Here is an 18,862-nt window from a genome sequence, read left to right as displayed (position 1 = left end):
CCAGCATGTGCCAGAGGAAAGAGGCTTTCTCTGCAAGCAGAGGTGAGAGACCTCAGGGAGGATCAGGGAACCAGGACTCTGGCTGAGGCAGGGGCTGGTGGTGGTTGGCAGCTGAGGTGGGGGGCCGTGGGGGGAATTTATACAGCATCATCCCCACTCTCTCAGGCTCCCCTAGCTCATAGCCCAGTGGCTTGTGGATGCAGCAGATGGGCAGGGGGCTGGCACCCTCCCCCTGCTCAGTCTCAAGGGATGGGGAGGGAGTGGAGAAGCCCACAACATCCTGGCCTCCAGGAGAGCAGGCCTTTCTTGTCTGACTCTGCTAAAGCCGCCTCATTTGTAGCCTAAATTATTCACTCACCAAATTCTCAAGGAGCATTAGAAGGAAAACAAAACCCAACCCCACCCTCACACTCAGGTTCCCACTGCACCAAAGGCAGGCCAGGAGGCTGGGAGGCAGCCCCAAGCTGCATAGAAGGCCTGCCTTCAAAGGTTCACTGGGACTGGCAACCTTCCAAAAACAGCCTGGGGTCTGGTTTTGTACAGCCCTGGAGCTAAGAATGGTTGTTACAGTTTTAAAAGGCTTTAAAAAAAAAAAAAAAAAACAAATAAAACACACAACAACAAAGAAAAACATGTCAGAGACTATATATGGCCTGTAAAGCCTAAAATAATTGCTACCTGGCCCTTTCCAGAAAGTTTGCCAACCCCCTTTGTCCATTCCCCAGTCTTAAAGGAAGAGATGACAACCTCTGACTCCCCCACTCCCTGACGCCACTATGTGCAGAGATTCAAAGTTGGCAGAGTTCTGATATTTACAATCGAGTGAGAAGCTGGCATCATTTTCCACCCCATTACCCAAACCAGAACTAAACAAAAACAAGAAGAAAAACCCTCGAGTGCGGTTAACAGTCTTGGTTCTGCTGCTTGGGGAAGAGGAGAAAGAAGCAGGGAGGGGCTGAGATTCAGCCTCAGCCCAATCATGGGGGGGTGGGGGGGGTCAGAATTCAGCATTGTCCTGGTTGGTCTCTACTGACCCCGCCCGCCCGCCCCCCCGCCCCCCCCCAACCCCCCCCCCGCCCCCCAACGCCCCCCCACCCCGCTTCAAGCTCCACACCCTCCACACACACCCTGTGATCCCAGCTGATCCCAGCTGATCCTAGCAGTCACTGAGCCTATAATTCTTTTACTGATGAGATATCCAACCGGCCCCTGTCTCTGAGTCCCTGAAGCCTGTGTCGGTCTGACTCTGCCAACCCTCAATCCTGGACAGAGGCTCCATCCAGCCCTGCAAGGCCTCCCCTACTGCCCAGCAGGGCCTTGGAAGGGAGAGGACTGTGACCAGCCCTGGACTCCACCCAGAGTCTCTCTTGGAGCCAGAGCTTCTGCGCGTTCCATTCAGCTTAAGCACTCGGGAAAGGATGTGTCAGACTAGACACAATGGAGCTGCCAGCTCAGAGCACCCCGGGTGTAACTGGGGTGAATGATCTCTGGCTGTCATGGGGCCTGGTAGTAATTTGGGGGGCTGAGGGCAGAGTAGAGATCCAGTGGTCCCACATGCTGGCCTATGAGTATTCTGGATTACTTTGGGTAACAGGGACCTGTTCTAGAGTCTCCCAAGAGAAATGTTGCTGCTACCCTGCCAGTCCTTTGCAGGTTCCTGTTCTTGAGCTACAAATGATACGGAAGGCCCCAGTTGAATCCCGTATCCAGGTTAAGCCAAAGGCCTTAGAGATTTGGAAGCCCAAACTGGAAGATCTTGGGCAAGTCATCTTACCTCTTTGGGACTCAGCTTCCTCATCTGTTAAAATAAGCAAATAAACAAAAACCTGAGGTCCTTGGATGGGGGCGATTTTAAGGTCCTATCCATCCCATCCCCAATGAACAGCCCAAACTAAGCCACATCTCCGCAGAGCTTTGCTGGAAAGTTGTCTGGCTTCACGTCGGCTTTCCTTCCCCAAGTCAACAGAGTCCCAAGCAAATGAGATACAGCTGGTCTCTCATGGAGGCGAGGATTTCCTTCAACATGTTGGCAGCTTGCTGGGTGTTCAGACTGACATGAGGGAGGGAAGTGGCAGGTGGTGAACATGACATCTTGTCTTCGTGCCTTGTGGTGAGGGGGTGGCTGAAGGGCTGTGGGAGTCTCACCCTTGCACCCCCAACATGCCCGCAGCGTATGGTCCAGAAGCTGTACAGAGTCCTGTACCTTTAACGTCGATTAGCTCAATCATCTTTCAACAACTCTCCAACTTGACTGGACATTCCTCAAGGGCAGGAATTGTATCTTGACCTTCTTCTGGGTCCCCCAGGAGAACCCAGCACAACACTAGGTGTGTGGCCGGAGATCTGTCCTTATCTGCTGAGCAACTCAATTGAAATGCCCCTGGAAAGAGTGATTCTGCACTTGGCACAGGGCGTGTGTCCAGGTAAGTGAATCTCCACTTTTGTTGGCTGATAACAATACCATTCTTCAGTCCATGGCTCAGTCAAGCTGTCCTGTCCAGGCCGTGACCCCAAGAACTATCGTGTAACCTAGAGAGCAGGCAATGGAGGAAGGCTGGAGAAGGGACTGCCCAAGACTCCCCAGGAGATATAGGTCATATGAAGCTCATTGATGCTGATCCCTTAGCCCTAAAGCAGTGCAGACTGGGAGAGCATGGCTGGCTTGGCCTACACAAATGTAAATCAAGCACACCTCACCACTGCTTGCTTCAGAGTGGCAACCCAAACTGCAAGCGCAGCGATCTATGGGCGACCAACCCAAACCTATAAAACAGTGACAGATGTTACAAGCCCTGTGGTGGGTCTCACTGTCTTCTGGTCTTAACCACACTCAGAATGGCTGTCTCCCTTGCCTGCTTGCAGATAGGAAGCTCCACTTTTTCTTGCTGAACTCCTTCTGTTCTGTGCTCTCCAAATATGTGGCTCTCTTCAGAGCCCTGAAGGCTGCCTTTTCTTCTCTGTTTATGTGTCTGCTTGTTTGCTCTGTGTGGTGGTGGGAAGGGAGGGCAGAAGGCAGAGTTCTGCCTTGCCCCAAGTGTCACTCCTCTGTACAAAGGGTGATGGCAGAGTCATGCCACTGATTAGCTATGACACACATGCAATTGCTAATGAGTTTGATAAAATTTTAATTACCCCTTGTTCCCTGGGGCAGGCAGCGAACCAAGAAAGTAATAATCCTCTTGGGTGCCATCGAAATGAGATAATAAAATGAGTGGAAGATGGGTGTGAACTGTAGGGAGTTAATCCTGGGGGTTGGGGCAGGGTCTGCAGCAGGGGTGGGTGGGCAGAGTGGCCCCCCCCGCCCCCCCCACAGATGCCCCTCCAGATTATCTGGACCATTTCCTAATTCTCTACCTTGTTCTTATGGACCTGGGAGACAAACTCACCCTAGGGAGAAGAGGAAACCAAGGCATATGGAGCATCAGGGATTAGCCCAGGACACATCAGATTTCAAATCCTGAGGCCCTAACTCCGGTCCCCACAGTGGAGACAGTCCAGAGGGACTGTCCAGCCAGGCATGTGCCCACGTAGTTCATAGATCTCACCTTGGGACATGGATCTCCTAGACCCCCGGCTCCTTTGCCTCCCTCTGTCCCACCCCACGTGAAGGGGGAAGAGTAGGGTGGGTTGGAGTGGCCATCCCCGGATACCTTGGTGGTTTTGACTTTGTGTCCGCTGCTGCAGCTCCATCCTGACAGATCCGGGAGCACTTTGCACTCCTCCCCTGGCAGGCAGGGCTCCATCTGACACCACCACTTCTGCAGGACAATGGAGGCTGTGGGAGCAGGGGGCAGTGAGGGCAGCTCTAAGCTGTCCTCGAGGACAGAGTGCAGTCAAGGGCAGGAAGTCCATGCAGAATGAAGGGCGAGTTTGCACACTGCTGGCTTTGGGTCCTGCGTTCCCCTGTCTTCCCTGACTCCTGGCTGCCCAGAAAGGCAGCACTCGGGCTGAGGCTGGGGCACACACCTTATCACATTCGATCCCACTGATCCCTGTATGTCACCATAGACAGCACGGGGAGAAGGCAGGGCAAGTTCTCCAAGGAGCCCTCCGGTCAGCAGAGAGATATGGTCTTCAACATTCCCACCTGGTGCATGTGAGCAAGTGCGCACCCCAGACCAGGAGTGCAGAGCAGGCATGCGTGTGAGCACACGCCGGCACGTTTATAGTCCTGCCACGTGAGTGTGAGCTCATGAGCATGGGTGGGATCGTGGGAGAGGGGTGGGTGTGAGTGACACGTGTGTGTCCACGTCAAGGTCACCGAAGAATGAGAGGCGGGTGCGTGTAAGAGGCTGGTGGAGGAGCAGGAGATGAAGAGGTCAACGCCTGACGCCAGGTTTGGGAGAGAAGATTCGAGGGACAGAATGTCTAGCGCTAGGCAGGGAGTGCAGATAAGGGGAGGGCAGGCGCAGATCAGGGCCTCTCCTTATCTATGAAGCGGGGATGGTCCCCATCTGCCCTCCTCCCCCCAGAGGTTACCCATCATTTGAGACTGATCCCGAAAGCCCTGGGCTGGTATGAAATTGCATCCCGAGCAGATGGTGCGGCCTGGACAGACCTTCTTATCTCTGTGATTGGGCCTTCCCTGCCGGGGCCCGGCCTCTCACTCACCGTCCACGCAGGAGGGCTTTGCCCGTGTGGTGCCGGCCACCTGGCCAGAAAAGCAAGAGCACTGGACAGTCTGGGAGCGCTCCTCGATGCGGTTCCGGTTGCAGCAGCGATGAGCAGCAATCACCTCGCAGGTGCCCTGTTTCACCAGGACTGGAGCGACCAGACAAGGTCAGGGGCCCAGCCCACACCATCCGGCAGCCCTGCTCTCTTCCCACCTGCCCTGCTTGTTCTTGGGCCCTCCTCCCAGCCAAGGGGAGGGGTGTTCAAAGGATGGCCAATTGCAGGGGAGGAGGAGGAAACGAAATCCTCCTGCTCCTTCAGCGGCCCGATCCTTCTGCCCCAGTGAGACCACACTCATCCCTCTTTGGCAGAGCCTGGCCCTTGGGCAGAAAAAAGGTGGAATTCCCCACCAGGCCCCACTTCCTCTGGCCTCTTCCGGGTGAGGGCAAGGGCCCTGGGGGCTTACATTGCGTGGGGAGGATCATCCGCTTACACAGGCTTTAGCCATTCCAGAAGGAAAACCACAGAATTAGGCCAGGAGGCTAGACTTAAGCCTCCACCCCCGGGCTCTCTCCCTGCAGAACACCTTCTGGCCTGGAAGGAAAGGTGAGCCACAGGTCTGCCCACACCTTCTCTGGGCTGGGATTACAGAGGGGGGCAGATTTTCCTGGGTGAAAAACAGAGAAGGAGCCAGAACCCCTAGAATCTGCATTTTACTTGGCCTTGGAGATCTGCCTGCTGTGGAATGGGGTGGGGTGGTGCCCGGCTCTGCCGGCATCCCGGGAAACCTTCCCCCAGGCTCTGCCTCCTTGCCCAAACCTGTGGGAGTTGGCGGCTGCAAGGAAGCCGAGGCAAGGTGGGTCCACAGGAAGGCCAGGGAAAGTACCAGCAGCCAGTGGCCCGTACTCCAGTTCTGAGCGGTCCTCTCACGCATCCTGCCGAGAGAAGCACACAGCCGGCTCAAGGCTGAGCAGGAGCTCCCCAGCACCCAGTCCTAGCACCATGCGCTCTGGGAGGCCCAGAGGCGGGCAGGATGCACACACAAAGTGATGAGTACCATGGAGGGAAAGGGAGCTGGGAGACTGCCCGGTCGGGAAAGCCACAGACAGCTTTGTAGGGGAGATGCCATTTAAGAGCGTCTTGAAGGATGAACCCGACACGGTCCCTTGGAGGGCTGTACCATGGGAGGAACAATACTGCTGACCCCCATTTGTTGAGCACTTGACCCAGGCACATCACATACATGCTCTTGCGGCCCTCACAACTGTCCTACAAAGTGGGATTATTTGTACCCACGGATGAGCAAACTGATCCTCAAAACGCCTGGCGACAACTTAAACAACCACCAATAAAGGACTGGCTAAATACATCTGTGGAGCATCTGTACGAATGCAGTTATATCCAGGCCTCTGTAAAATAGAAGGAGGAAATGCTTTATGTACTGAGGCGTGCAAAGATCTCTAACGATAAGCCACCATTAAGGGGAAAACAAACAAACAAACAAACACAAAGTGCAGGATGGTGTGTAGAAAATGCGTAAAAGGGAGGGATTATACATGTTGCTTTAATATGCATAAGCTAGCTCTGGAAAATGTACCAAAGAAAACCTAGTAACATTGATTGCCACCAAGAAGGGGAAACGGTTTACTCAGAGATGGGGGTAGAAGGGAGACTTAATCTTTCTCCCCGTTGCTTTTTTATTGGGGGGAGGAGGGTTGAACTGAACTGGAGGAATGTAATAGCAATTCAATTTCAACAAATTTAAATTTAGAAAAGAAGAAACGACACCAGGGCTAATAGAAGTCAAACGACTGCCCCAGGCCAGGGAGCACATGGGTGGCAGAGCCCAGAGCCCAGAAGCCGGTCCTATTCCTACCCCACTACTATGGCTTTTCCTCGGTTCTCTTCCTCTATCCCTGATGGGTCAGGCCTCCCATCTATCCCAGAGCACGAGCTAGAAACAGAGGGGGTCCCAAGGAAGCAGAGGCAGAAAGCAGCAGGGGGCTGCCCAGGCATACCAGGAGTCTGGACCACCCCCCTCTGCTGCACGACTGGCCCCTTGGGACATCGCTGGAGTCCCTCAGGCATCAGCAGTCCTGGCAACACCAGAGACCAAACCAAATGCCGGGACCTTGGATAAGGTGCTTGATCTCTGTCACCACTACCCGCCCTCAACTGTCTCCCCTTCAGCTTTCTCCTCACTCACCTTTTTGGGGATCTTTCAGCTTCTGTCTGTTCATCCACAGGCCTCAGACTCACCCCACCTAGACAAGTAGGAAAGATTCTTGGGGGGTTGCCAGGGACAGAGGGAGCCCATGGCCCTGCAGGAGGTGAGGGAGGGCCTGGGTGAGGACAAAAGGTACAATGGAGTAGAGCCCAATTCTGAAGCTGTTCCTCAAGGGGCAGGGTGGGAGGCAGAGGCTCTCCTCTGCCTTGCAGACTCTGTGAACACACAGGGCAGCTAGCCCGGGAAGAGTAGCCTGAGGATTCCTCTGTCCCAGGAGTGAAGCAGGGCCGATAGTGGGGAGGTGTCTAGTAATCAACGCTATCAGGGTTCTGGCCTTGGGAGGGAGCTGAAGGCCAGGGAAGGATTCCTGAGCAGGATCTGACAAAATGCTGCTCCAAGGGGCCCCTGGACAAGACCCTGAGGTCTTGAATCCTTTTGCCTCCACCTCCTATCCCCACTGCACCTGCGTCCTGTTCTGGAGCAGAGCTGGCTCCATTCTGCCACCCTCACCCCCATTTCCATTCCGGAGGGCTAGAAGGGGGTGCCTCCCGGTCTCTAGCCCAACAGCTTCTCCATTTCTCCCGAAGACCTCTCTTCCCTCAGCCTCCAAAGGGAGGTGGAGCTGAAGCATGAAGCAGGTAGGATGGTGGGGCCCAGAGAGGACTAGGGGGACAGATGGAGGAAGTGGTGCCAATATCCCAGAGATGGGAGCGTTCCACGGGCAAGAGCTTCCCAGCCTTCCAGATGTATCTCTTTTCTGAGTAGGTATCTCCTCTCCCTGTCCCCTTCAGGAACCTTCATTTTGATCGTTTCAAATACAGCTTTGTCTTCTCTTAGGCAGCCTTCATCCTTTTTCCCTCTGAGCTGCCATACCCGCCAACCCAGCTCTCCCATGAACCCCAAGACCCCCAAAAATGAGGGGGGTGCTTTTGGGCTGAGTCCTCTGGCATTCTATTCCCTCCCTCAGGGAGAAGCGGAAAAGGAAGCTTCTGGGGTTTGTTCTGGGCTTCCACACTCCTGCCTCAGTTTCCCAGCCTGTTTTCCCCAAATCCAGGCGCCAGGTATGGGGAGGCTGAGTTAGCAGCCAGCACACCAGCGTGGAGGTGGTTGAGGATGTGGACCCCGAGACGCTTTAAGTTTCCCTGCCTTCTCCTGGCCTCCACCAGCGCCCACTCACTGCTCCAAATTTCTGAGCCCCCATCCCCAGGATCTACCTGCCCCACGGCGGTGCCCACTTGCCTCTGAGTCCCGCACCAAGACTCCGAAAGGCGGATTTCAGGCGGGAGCAGCCGGCTCGGGTGCTGTCAAGTCAGGAGCCCCGCGTCCCCCACCAAGTTGCCGCCGGGTCCCTGACGCGGCGGGACTTCGGCCAAACTGGCATCACCGTCTTGCCCGGCTCCGCTCTGGGCACGGGGAACTCCTGGCCCGCCCGGCCAGCTCTGCAAGGCTCAGCCGGGGTGTTTCCGAGGCTCCCGCCGGTAGGCCAGGGAGCGCGCAGCCGCCGCCGCCTCCCTGTCGCCGGGGGCCGTCCCCCCGCTCCGCCAGCCGCCGCCGCCTCCTCCCGGACAGCTCCGGGCGCCGCGCAGTAGACGCGCAGACGCGCGCAGCGGCCCCTGGCGGCCGAGGCTAGAAGAGCGAGGAGACGCCGGCCGGTCCCGCCGCGCTGTCCGCAGTCCGGGTGAACGTCTCCCTGGTGCAGGCTGGGCTAACCCAAAGAGGTCCCTCAAAACTCTCCGCCTTGTGGCTTCCGGGGTGGGAGGGGGCTGCGTGTGGGGAGGGATTGCCAAGACCCCCAGGGGTTTGGAGTCTTGAAGATTCTAGAACTGCACTATCCAGTAGGATAGCCACTAGTTGTATGTGGTTATTTAAGTTTAAATACAAATCAAATAAAATCTAAAAATTGTTTTTTATTTGCTGTTGACATCCCCACTGACCATCTGGTGCTGGAGCTAGGGATCTTTCTGTCCTGGCTCTGTGACCTATTTGTAGCCACATCATGGTGGGTGCTGTGAAGAGCAGGTATTAGGGAACAGGGTGACACAGAGAAATGGTAAGCCAACTGCCCCAGAAACACTGAATAATAAAAATAGCCAGGATGTTAAATTTTTTCATCAGTCTTGGCTTACTGTTGTTGTTTATGCCATTTATCTGAGAGCTGGTTCCAGTTTTTCTTAAACAAGAGGGAAATGCCCATAGCAGCAGCATGGTCTTTACCTCCGTTTGCCTTTGCCACTCTATGGGCCTTTGGATCTGATTTGTTTTTCTTTTCTTATGACTTCTATTTTTCTGGCTGTCTCTGCCCAGAGTGTAGGTATAATTACAGCAAGTCTAAAGACCTGAACAAAGGGTCACCTGAGTGGCTCATTCGGTTAAGCATCTGCCTTTGGCTCAGGTCATGATCTCAGGGTCCTGGGATCAAGCCCCACATTGGGCTCTCTGCTCAGTGGGGAGTCTGCTTCTCCCTCTCCCTCTGCACCTCCCCCCCCAGCTCATGCTCACTCTTTCTGTCTCAAATAAATAAATAAATAAATAAAGACCTGAATGACCATTATGAGATTTTTATTTGGAAGCGGCAAGAAAAGCCACTCCTTCTGGGGGCACATTTTAGCTCAGAAACAGAGAGGGTTATGTTCAGGGAGCATTCTGCCCACAGAGCCCAGAGATGGAGTCCCAACCATGAACTCGGTGTCAGTGATTCCTGAGGGCTACCCTGACTTGCATTAGGGCCACAGGGCCTTGTCCCCATTTGGACAGTGCATGGGGTAGGAGGTGTCTCTGGAGATGTACTGATCAATTCCCTGACAGCTGCCTTAGGAACAGGTCTCTTTGGACTCAGCACCACTTTTCCCTTACAAGCAAGCGCTTAGTCTGGCCTCTGTCTCCCCCTGGCGGTGCCTAAGGATCTTGTTCATCGTGCAGGCTCAGCCTCTGCCTTCAGAGGAGGAAGGTGAAAGAGGAGGAACCCCCACTCTTCTCTCTGCCATTCACCTCCTCCTTAGCACCCCCTCCACGATCCCGACAAATCAGCTTGGCTTATCAGACAGAACGGAGTTTGGGCATTTGGGGACTGGCACGGGTGTGAGTCTCTAGTTGGCTGTGTGACCTCTTGCGGCAAGTCCTGTAAAATGACAGGCGCGTCATCGGTAAAAAGAACATAAAACCCACCTCGAAGGGCTGCTGTTTGGTATAAATGGTCTAATATATGGAAAGTGCTTTGTAGCGGGCCTACTATATAGTAAGTCCGAAGTTATTGCTGTTATCCTTATTAACTAGCCCTGCTGTGGTCAGGGGAGGCCTAAATGTGGGGGGAAATTGGGTCCTGAGAAGGAAAGTGGAGTCAGAGTGGCAATCGCTCTCCCAGATCTAGAGGTGGTCATCGATGGGGAACAGCGCCGTCAGGAGCCCAAGAACTTACCTCCGGCTCCCTAATTCAGGACGGTCGGCTCCAGCCCGCGTCCTTAGCACCCTCACAGTACGCCCAGCACCAGCTCCTCGCCCTCGCTCTCACTCCAGCAGCCCCAGCCAGAGGTGTTGTCACACCAGGTGCCTCACACCCAGCGGTGGCGGAGGCTACTGGTTTCGCTCTGAAGTCACCAGCTCCATCACCCTCCGGGCAGGCTGGCTGAACCGAGGGCGAGGAGACACCACCCCCGCCCCCTGTCACAATGGGGAAGGTCTACCTGATGTCTCATCTAGAGCACGGCTGAAATAGGATGTGCTTCCCTCGGTCCCTTTCCCACAACAGCAGACCCTTCTTCCCCAAAGAAACTGAGGCGGAGCGAAGCCTGAACGCGGCGGGAAGGAGCAGCGAGCAGATGGGGCGGTGCCGGGGGCGGCCCAGAGCAGGAGGAAGTTTTGCAGCGACCCGCCCTGCCCGCCCAGAGCCAATGGCCGGGAAGAGCCCGCAGGAGCGAGCACCGCCCACCGCGCGCCCTAGGGGGCGGGGCCCGCCTCGGGGCGGGGCCACGGCCGAGGGCGGGGCAGGGAGGCAGCATGCTAAACCGGGTGCGCTCGGCCGTGGCGCACCTGGTGAGCTCCGGGGGCGCCCCGCCTCCGCGCCCCAAGTCCCCAGATCTGCCCAACGCGCCCTCGGCTCAGACCGCCGCTCCTCCAGAAGCGCCCAGGAGCCCTCCGGCGAGGGCTGGGAGCTCAGCGCCCGCGAAGACAGTAGAGGCTCGAGCGAGCTTCTCCCGACCGACCTTCCTGCAGCTGAGCCCAGGGGGGCTGCGACGCGCCGACGACCACGCTGGCCGGGCTGTGCAAAGCCCCCCGGACACCGGCCGTCGCCTGCCCTGGAGCACGGGCTACGCCGAGTGAGCGCCCCCGGGAAGACCCTGGGCAGGACGGGACCCTCCCAGCCCCCATCCCGTTCCCCAGCTGGGCATCCCCGGCGCTGGGCTGCGTGCCCCTCGCCGTGCTCGGCGCGAGGAGCTCCCTTCTCCCAGGACCTTTGCTTTCCTTTGGGCTTCGGGCCGCAGCACCTTCCCCTCCCCCCCCCCCCCCCCGCCGCCCTTAAGCCCTTTCTCAAGTCGGTGCAGTCTTCCTCAGGACCTTTCAGCTCGTTGACTACCCTCACCCGCGCCGCCTCAGGACCTTGTTCCCTTCCAGAGCCCGGAGGGTGGAGGGCCCCGTGGAGGATGAGTTGGCCAGTTCTCAGTCGGGGCCCCGGCAGTTTAATGGCTAAGGGAGGCGGGGTTTCAAGGAGGGGGGGTGCCCTTTTAATAGAGGAGATGGCGGCTGGAGAGACTCGCTCCTGGGCTTCCCGACCCCAGCGCCCCAGTTCTCTGTCCCTCTTACCGTTCCCCTCCCCCTCCACACCCAGAAATAGCCCGCGACACCAGGCGGCCTCCGGCTTCCCCAGGGCCGAGGGAGGGGGCCGCCCGGGGAAGCAAGAGGGTCCCCTTTGAATGCCTCTCGGAGGGAGGACATGGCACTGGCCTGGCAAAGAAGTGGACCCCCGGTCGTAGTGGGGAGCCGCCGGCTGAACCCCAGGCCGGGTGTATTTTTAATGTATCTACTGGGAAAGTAGAGCACTGAGGGAGATGGGGGCGCTGAAGCCGCTGAGGGTGGTGGCTGGTAGACCCCGGGCCCTACCACTAGTTCCTTTAGCTTTCTGCTTGAGAAGAGTTGGTGGTTCTGTGGCTCCTGCGCAGTCCAGGTGGGCTTCCAACCCTACCCTATTTCAATTCCTGTTTCCCTATCTGGGCTCAGCGCTTCCGCACTGCCAAAGCAGCAGAAACTTTCACTGGATGATTTTAAGATAAAGGTGGGTGCGCCCATGAGGGTGGGGTGCTGTGGAGGAGGCACTAGAAAAATTGATTAGGTTTCAGAGTGGGATGGAGGGTCTTGGCAAGCAGGGTAGTTAAGACCTCCTGCTGCCCCTGCCCAGCCTCTTCCCCAGCGGCCTGTGGGGGTGCCCCCTTTGCCAGGGACTGGGGAACTGAGGCAGGAACGAGCTGCTGCTGGTCTTTCTATGAGGTGGGGGGCCCTGACACCCAGACAGTACTCCTTGTGCCTTGCCCTGCCTCCCTTCCCTTCTCCTCTTTCTGGCCTGGATCCCAGGTGGCTATGACCTTTCTCGGTTTGGCCAGCAGGCTAGAGAGGGTGTGTGTGTCTAAGGTGGGGGTTATTCCGGGACCTGGCCTAGTGTCCAAGCTGATGTGGTCACTCTGGCCTGGCAGGGTCATCAACGCTGGCAAAAGCCGGCACAATGAGGACCAGGCTTGCTGTGAGGTGGTGTATGTGGAAGGTCGGAGGAGTGTTTCAGGGGCACCTAGGGAGCCTAGCCAAGGCCAGGTAAGCCCCCACCCCCTTCCCTCGCCTTCAGAGATGGTGACACCTCTCCCCGGGGATTCTAGGCATCCAGTTTTAAATCTCAGACCTAACTCCTCACTCAACTAGCTTTCTACCTCTGGCACAGGAGCTTCTACCTCTGGCACAGAACTGACATTGACCAGTTAGAATGTCAGTATAAATGTTCCGCTTACCACTTAGAATGCAGGTGCTCCTGTACTTACGGATGATTTAATTCATTGCCAATGTTTATTTTTGTATCTTTTATCCTCCGAGTTTGGCTTTTTTTGATGCTTTACTTTCTGACACATAATAGGCCCTTGGTAAATGAGTGAATAAATCCAATTTGCCTTTCATACCAAACTCTGACCTCCTCTCTGATGTTTGTATGGTTGCCTAGAGTCTTGCTCTTCTCCTTGTATCACACACACACACACACACACACACACACACACACACACACACACACACACACACACACACACACACTCCCTCATTCACCTCCAACTTTTCCTCCACCAGGGACTCTGCTTCTACTACTGGGGCCTATTTGATGGGCATGCAGGGGGCGGAGCTGCCGAAATGGCCTCCAGGCTTCTGCATCGCCACATCCGGGAGCAGCTAAAGGACCTGGTAGAGATACTCCAGGACCCCTCGCCACCTCCCCTCTGCCTTCCGTCTACCCCAGGAGCCCCAGGTTCCTCTGATGCTTCTCACTTGGTTGGTCCTCAGTCCTGCTGTTCTTCACAGAAGGAAGTGACCCATGAGAGCCTGGTAGTGGGGGCCATAGAGAATGCCTTCCAGTTCATGGTGAGTGGGTGGTCCCCAGGCAGGAGCCTGCTAGTCAACTGGTACGGGTCAACTCTGTATGGGAATCAAGTGGCCTAAGGGGCCCTGAGTACCCACAACACCTTTGAGGGCCTGAGCAGAGTTTGGTTCAGAGGGGAGGGAAGGGGGAGTTATACCCATGTCTGCCTTCCTCCAGTGTGGCTTGGCCGGGCCAGTTTATTTCTGCGGATGGGGGCAGTGGTTGTGTGCCTGGAACCTGTTCTTCATTCACCCCCTCTGACCCTTCCTCACATGGCAGGATGAGCAGATGGCCCGGGAGCGGCGTGGCCACCAAGTGGAGGGGGGCTGCTGTGCACTGGTTGTGGTCTACTTGCTAGGCAAGGTGTATGTGGCCAATGCAGGGGACAGCAGGTATGGGGAGGGGGCAGGGGGTCACCCTCTGGGATGGGGGAATAGAAGAGAATGAGGTGGTGGGTGTTACAAATCAAAAACCGAAGGGAGGGATGGTGTCAGGAGCGCTCACAGACATAAGGGATGGCCTGAAATAGCCACGAGGGGAGGAAAGATGGGGGTCTGGGTGAGGAACCCCAAGGGTCATTGTGGGGAAGGCCTGGTCTTTCTGGAATTCTCCACAAGGGGGCTGAGGAGAGCCCAGCCCAAACCTTTTCTTTCTCTGGGCAGAGCCATCATTGTCCGGAATGGTGAAATCATTCCAATGTCCCGGGAGTTCACCCCGGAGACTGAGCGCCAGCGTCTTCAGCTGCTTGTAAGTAGGAATTAACCTCCCTGCTCCCATTCTTTGTTGACTCTTGTGGCTCTCTGTGGCCTGTGGCCCCACCCTCACCACCCGGACCGCTCCTTACTGGCTGCTCACTGGGAAGGCCGCCCTGCTCGGCAGCGATGGCTGAGCTGGTGGAGTGCGTAGCAGGAAGGAACGTGGGCTACTCCAGGGCTCCCACTGTGGCCCCCGCTGGGGAAGGAAGTGAAATCAGAGGCGGGGAAAGGAAGTAGCCAAGGCCCCTGAGAGGCAGTATGGTTTAGTGCTTTAAAGTACTGACTCCGGAGCTGGACTGCCTGGGATTGAATCCTGGTTCGAGTCCTTTGCTCATTGATGTGCAGATGGTTCCCTTAAGTTGCATCAGTAGCTCCTGCCTTAAGGGTTGTCGTGAGGTTAGGCGAGTTCATATACATTATTTGTATTAGAACAGTGCATGGCACATGGTAAAGAAACCCCATTTAAGGCCCTGCTGTAATTAACCTCATCTATACGGCAGGGTGTGCTCTAAGCCTAATGCCCCCCTGGCCCTCTGCTCTGTCCGGCCACTCCCAACCGCAGGGCTTCCTGAAACCAGAGCTGCTAGGTGGTGAATTCACCCACCTTGAGTTCCCCCGCAGAATTCAGCCCAAGGAGCTGGGGCAGAGGATGCTGTACCGGGACCAGAACATGACCGGCTGGTAACACTTCCTTCCGAGCTGGGGCCCGTTCCCATGGCAACACAACCAGTCCCTCACCACCAGCAGCAAGGTGGAAGCTGGAGGCGGGGCCAGTCTGGGGGTTGGGGGGGGATGTGGTCCTTCTTAGGGGTTTGTGTGAGGAGCATGGCTCCTCAGGGAGAGGGGCTTTGATGCCTGGGTGATGCCTCCTCTACTCCCCCCTCCCCAGGGCCTACAAAAAGATCGAGCTGGAGGATCTCAGGTTTCCTCTGGTCTGTGGGGAGGGCAAAAAGGTAAACTCCACGGCAGAGGTGGGAGAGGGCAGGAGGACCCACCACAACTTGTCTAGGGAGGTGGAGGTTCTACCCCAGGGCAGGGGTGGGAGGGCCCACAGCTTCAGAGGCTGGGAGAGGGCCGTGGCAGCACCCATACCCATTCCCTTTAGGCTCGAGTGATGGCCACCATTGGGGTGACCCGGGGCTTGGGAGACCACAACCTCAAGGTCTGCAGCTCCACTCTGCCCATCAAGCCCTTCCTCTCCTGCTTCCCTGAGGTGAGCCGTATGGGGGCTTCCTCAACTATACCTTCCCTCTAGGGGCCCCGGGCTGGCTTTCTCCCAGGGTCCCTTTGTCCCCCAGCTCCTTCTCCACTCTCTTCTCCCCGCCAGGTGCGAGTGTATGACCTGACGCAGTACGAGCACTGTCCAGATGACGTGCTAGTCCTGGGAACAGATGGACTGTGGGATGTGACCAGTGACTGTGAGGTAGCTGCCACTGTGGACAGGGTGCTGTCAGCCTATGAGCCCAATGACGCCAGCAGGTAGGGCTTGTATGGCGGTGGGGGGGTGACAGTGGGGAAGGTAGGGACAAAGGGAAGCAATGCTGGGGGACCCACATGAGGGCCTGTGTATCGCTCTTCCCATGTACATGTTGGAACATGAATGTGCATGTGTGCTTCTGGCAGGTACACAGCTCTGGCCCAAGCTCTGGTCCTGGGGGCCCGGGGCATCCCCCGGGACCGTGGCTGGCGTCTCCCCAACAACAAGCTGGGTTCCGGGGATGACATCTCGGTCTTCGTCATCCCCCTAGGGGGGCCAGGCAGTTACTCCTGAGGGGCTCAGCCCCACCCCTCCCACGACCCTCCTGGCCTCTCCATGCTTACCCTCCGCTGACCCAAACTCTGAACTTGTCTCCCTGACCTCCTTTAGTGGTAATGCAACTGAAGAAGGGGTGTCAGTTAGATCCAAAATTAATAGCTAGTGGCAAATAAACCAGATGGATAAAAATGTGTGTCATGGGGCGCCTGGGTGGCTCAGTTGTTAAGTGTCTGCCTTCGGCTCAGGTCATGATCCCAGGGTCCTGGGATCGAGCCCCGCATCGGGCTCCCTGCTCCGCGGGGAGCCTGCTTCTCCCTCTGCCACTCCCCCTGCTTGTGTTCCCTCTCTCCCTGTGTCTCTCTCTGTCAAATAAATAAATAAAATCTTTTAAAAAAAAAATGTGTGCCTTTATTTACTTTGATTAGAAACCAAAAGGCTCTTTCAGGTGGTGGAAAGAACAGCAAAGCAGTCCTAAAAATGTGGTGCTCCCAGTTTCCATCCTCGCCCTCTGCTCGTCCCACTCCATGTGCTCTCATCCACTTCCATGGCTTCATCTACCTGCTGGCGTTTTCCAAGTCAGTATTTCCCCCAGATCCTTCCTGAGCTTTAGGCCCACATGTCCTAGCTGTCTCCTGAACATCTAGACATCCCACGGGCATTTCAACTCAACGTACTTCAAATGGAATCCACCATTTCCCTACAAACGTGTGCCTTCTCCTGGTTCATCATGTCCATGGGTATCATCAGCACATCAGCCCAAGTTAGAAATCTTAGCATTGGTCACCTTTGCTTCTGGCTCTTCCCCAGCAAGTAAATCAATCACTATGTGCTGTCGATATATATATATATATATATATATATATCGCAAAATATATTTCCTATTTGTCCACCTATGCGCACCCCTACTGTTACTACTACATTAGGCTTTTAACTCTGTCTCCAGGTCATGGCCCTGTATCCCTGAATGTAACCTTTCCACAGGCTGAATCCAAGTTGGTTATTCCCTTGAGAGAACATTTCAGTGGTTCCCTACTGCACCTAGACCAAAATCAACACTCAACTCTTGAGTGTGGCAGACAAGGACATTCGTGATCTGGCCACCGTGTCCTTCCCTAGCCCTATCTTTCAGCCCCACCCCCACTCTCCTGGGGGTTCCATAACTCTTTGGGCCTATTGTGGCTCCAACCCATTTAACATCTACTCATCACCTTATCTGGAAAACTTGACTTGTTCTTCAGGGCTGGGTACCCCATAGCCCTTGCGTGCCCCCAGTACAACCCCTGCCTCCTGTATATATAACTGTCTACCTGGAGTAGCAGTTAAGGGCAGAAGCTCTAGAGTCCTCCTATCCAGGTCCTGGTGCCAAACCCACCACTAGCTCTGCAACCTCTCTCAGCCTCAATTTGCTTCTCAGCAAAATGGAAGTAACAGTGCTACCTCACAGAGTTGTTTTAAGGACTAAAGTAGTTCATGTCCGTATGTAGAGCCAGGTGCATGCAATAAAGATTCAATAACTTGCTATCTTTAAGTTGTTTGTGTTTGAATTTGGACCGTTAAGTTCTTTGAAGACCGAAATCAATCTGCAGTGTATGTTTATTGAGTGGGTGAAGAGGCCTGGGCGCCAAACTTCTCTGGACCTCAGCTTACTCATTTATCAAATGTGTGGGCTGCACTTCAGAGCTTTAAAATCTACATGACTTCTGACGTTCATTCACTCAGAGAATATTTCTTGAAAAACGTATGTGCCACACAGCATGCTAGGCAGTGGGGAGCGACAGGTGGGAGGGGGATAAAGGACAGCAGGGAGCGAGCACCAACTCTGGAGCCAGACGGGCCTGACTGTCTGAACTCTCTGTTCCATACAAATCACAAAGATTTGGGCAAGCCACTTAACTTCTCTGAGCCTCAGTTTCCTTACAGGCAAAAGGAGATGGGTATGCTTAACCCCAAGATCCGTGATGAGTACTAAAAGGGCTGAACTGGGCGCCTGGGTGGCTCAGTTGGTTGAGCGACTGCTTTCGGCTCAGGTCATGATCCCGGAGTCCCGGAATCGAGTCCCGCATCGGGCTCCCTGCTCCACGGGGAGCCTGCTTCTCCCTCTGACCCTCCCCCCTCTCATGTACTCTCTCTCTCTCTCTCTCTCTCTCTCATTCTCACTCTCTCAAATAAATAATAAAAATAAAAATCTTTAAAAAAAATAAAAAATAAAAGGGCTGAACTATGTAGCAAACAGGTCACAAACTAATGAAGTTGGTAGACGTCTTCAACCTCCATCCTTATCCACCTTAACAGAGATACACGGGTAGGTAAATACCCGATGTGACGTATCAGACCCGGGCCAAGGGATACTTGGCCCTAGCGGCACCGAAATAACGCACTGGGGATGGAAGTTGACTTCCCAGCTGGGGATCAGGAAAAGCCTCCAGGAGTGCCCTCTGAGGGGTACGCAGTAATTGGACTCAAGGAAATTCCAGGCAGGGGGAAGGGAACTGGCAAGTGGAAAGCTGGCCTGGGTCTCATGGGACCCGAAAAGTCCTCAAGGCCGGGGCGTGAGGTTGGGCAGTACTTACGCGGCAGGATTCTACTAGCTGGGGGCGGCCGTCTTCCGCAGCCCCCTCCCGCGAGGTCCCAGGGGGTGTAGGCGCGCGTGGCCGCTTGGCCACGGGAGGGCAGCAGCGGCCCTTTCCCGACCGCACCCCGAGCGCCTCACAACTTTCCCGACGCGGGTCCGCCCCTGGGGGCTGGAAGGCGGGGCAGAGGCTGAGTCCTCCAGGGGTGCCGCCCGCCGCCCACTCCCCGACCGGCCAGGGATCCCACCCTCGACCCCCCCGCCAGCAGCAGGGGCAAGCGCGGTGGCCCCAGGCAGGGCAGTGGGCAGGCGGAGCCAAGGGCCGCCCCCTCGCCCCTCTGCC

The 18,862-nt window shown here is 55.9% G+C and overlaps 2 protein-coding genes across 8 annotated transcripts; one reads left to right on the top strand and one right to left on the bottom strand.

The window, feature by feature from the left end:
- Positions 1 to 1,103: 1,103 nt before the first annotated feature.
- Positions 1,104 to 18,780, bottom strand: TAFA3 (TAFA chemokine like family member 3). 3 transcript variants are annotated; one of them, XM_027597249.2, is made up of 7 exons: positions 18,521 to 18,780; positions 6,818 to 6,875; positions 5,669 to 6,020; positions 5,431 to 5,546; positions 4,612 to 4,761; positions 3,651 to 3,775; positions 1,104 to 2,529 (listed from the first exon to the last, which is right to left on the bottom strand). In XM_027597249.2, the coding sequence occupies exons 3-7, from the start codon at positions 5,854 to 5,856 to the stop codon at positions 2,518 to 2,520; spliced, it is 591 nt and encodes a 196-aa protein (XP_027453050.1). In that variant the 5' UTR covers positions 5,857 to 6,020; positions 6,818 to 6,875; positions 18,521 to 18,780; the 3' UTR covers positions 1,104 to 2,517. The 3 variants fall into 3 exon arrangements, with proteins under 3 accessions (XP_027453050.1, XP_027453060.1, XP_027453068.1); XM_027597259.2 differs by lacking the exon at positions 5,669 to 6,020; XM_027597267.2 differs by lacking the exons at positions 5,669 to 6,020; positions 6,818 to 6,875.
- Positions 10,828 to 16,262, top strand: PPM1J (protein phosphatase, Mg2+/Mn2+ dependent 1J). Of its 5 annotated transcripts, XM_027597174.2 has the most exons (11): positions 10,828 to 11,151; positions 12,520 to 12,634; positions 13,154 to 13,264; positions 13,382 to 13,441; positions 13,719 to 13,831; positions 14,102 to 14,186; positions 14,757 to 14,875; positions 15,084 to 15,147; positions 15,300 to 15,407; positions 15,522 to 15,673; positions 15,818 to 16,262. In XM_027597174.2, exons 1-11 carry the CDS (start codon positions 10,832 to 10,834, stop codon positions 15,963 to 15,965), a joined length of 1,395 nt encoding a protein of 464 aa, XP_027452975.2. In that variant the 5' UTR covers positions 10,828 to 10,831; the 3' UTR covers positions 15,966 to 16,262. The 5 variants fall into 5 exon arrangements, with proteins under 5 accessions (XP_027452975.2, XP_027452963.2, XP_027452969.2 ...); XM_027597162.2 differs by having other exon boundaries at positions 13,154 to 13,441; XM_027597168.2 differs by lacking the exon at positions 15,300 to 15,407 and having other exon boundaries at positions 13,154 to 13,441.
- Positions 18,781 to 18,862: the final 82 nt, after the last annotated feature.

This window comes from Zalophus californianus, chromosome 4, assembly GCF_009762305.2.
Source record: "Zalophus californianus isolate mZalCal1 chromosome 4, mZalCal1.pri.v2, whole genome shotgun sequence".
Taxonomy (NCBI): domain Eukaryota; kingdom Metazoa; phylum Chordata; class Mammalia; order Carnivora; family Otariidae; genus Zalophus; species Zalophus californianus.
The sequence above is the reverse complement of the archived record's forward strand: the minus strand, read 5'-3'. Positions and strand labels throughout refer to the sequence as shown.

Bases quoted from the DNA above. Each gene is read 5' to 3' on its own strand.
- TAFA3 (XM_027597249.2), bottom strand. From the start codon at position 5,856: ATGTATGTGATGTGCCTGGGTCAAGTGCTCAACAAATGGGGGTCAGCA. The intron at 4,762-5,430 runs GTTTGGGCAAGG...TGGTCGCTCCAG, and splicing joins GCAGCCGCCAACTCCCACAG to TCCTGGTGAAACAGGGCACC. The intron at 3,776-4,611 runs GTGAGTGAGAGG...CTGCTCCCACAG, and splicing joins AAAGCCCTCCTGCGTGGACG to CCTCCATTGTCCTGCAGAAG.
- PPM1J (XM_027597162.2), top strand. From the start codon at position 10,832: ATGCTAAACCGGGTGCGCTCGGCCGTGGCGCACCTGGTGAGCTCCGGG. The intron at 13,442-13,718 runs GTGAGTGGGTGG...CTCACATGGCAG, and splicing joins AGAATGCCTTCCAGTTCATG to GATGAGCAGATGGCCCGGGA. The intron at 13,832-14,101 runs GTATGGGGAGGG...TTCTCTGGGCAG, and splicing joins GCCAATGCAGGGGACAGCAG to AGCCATCATTGTCCGGAATG.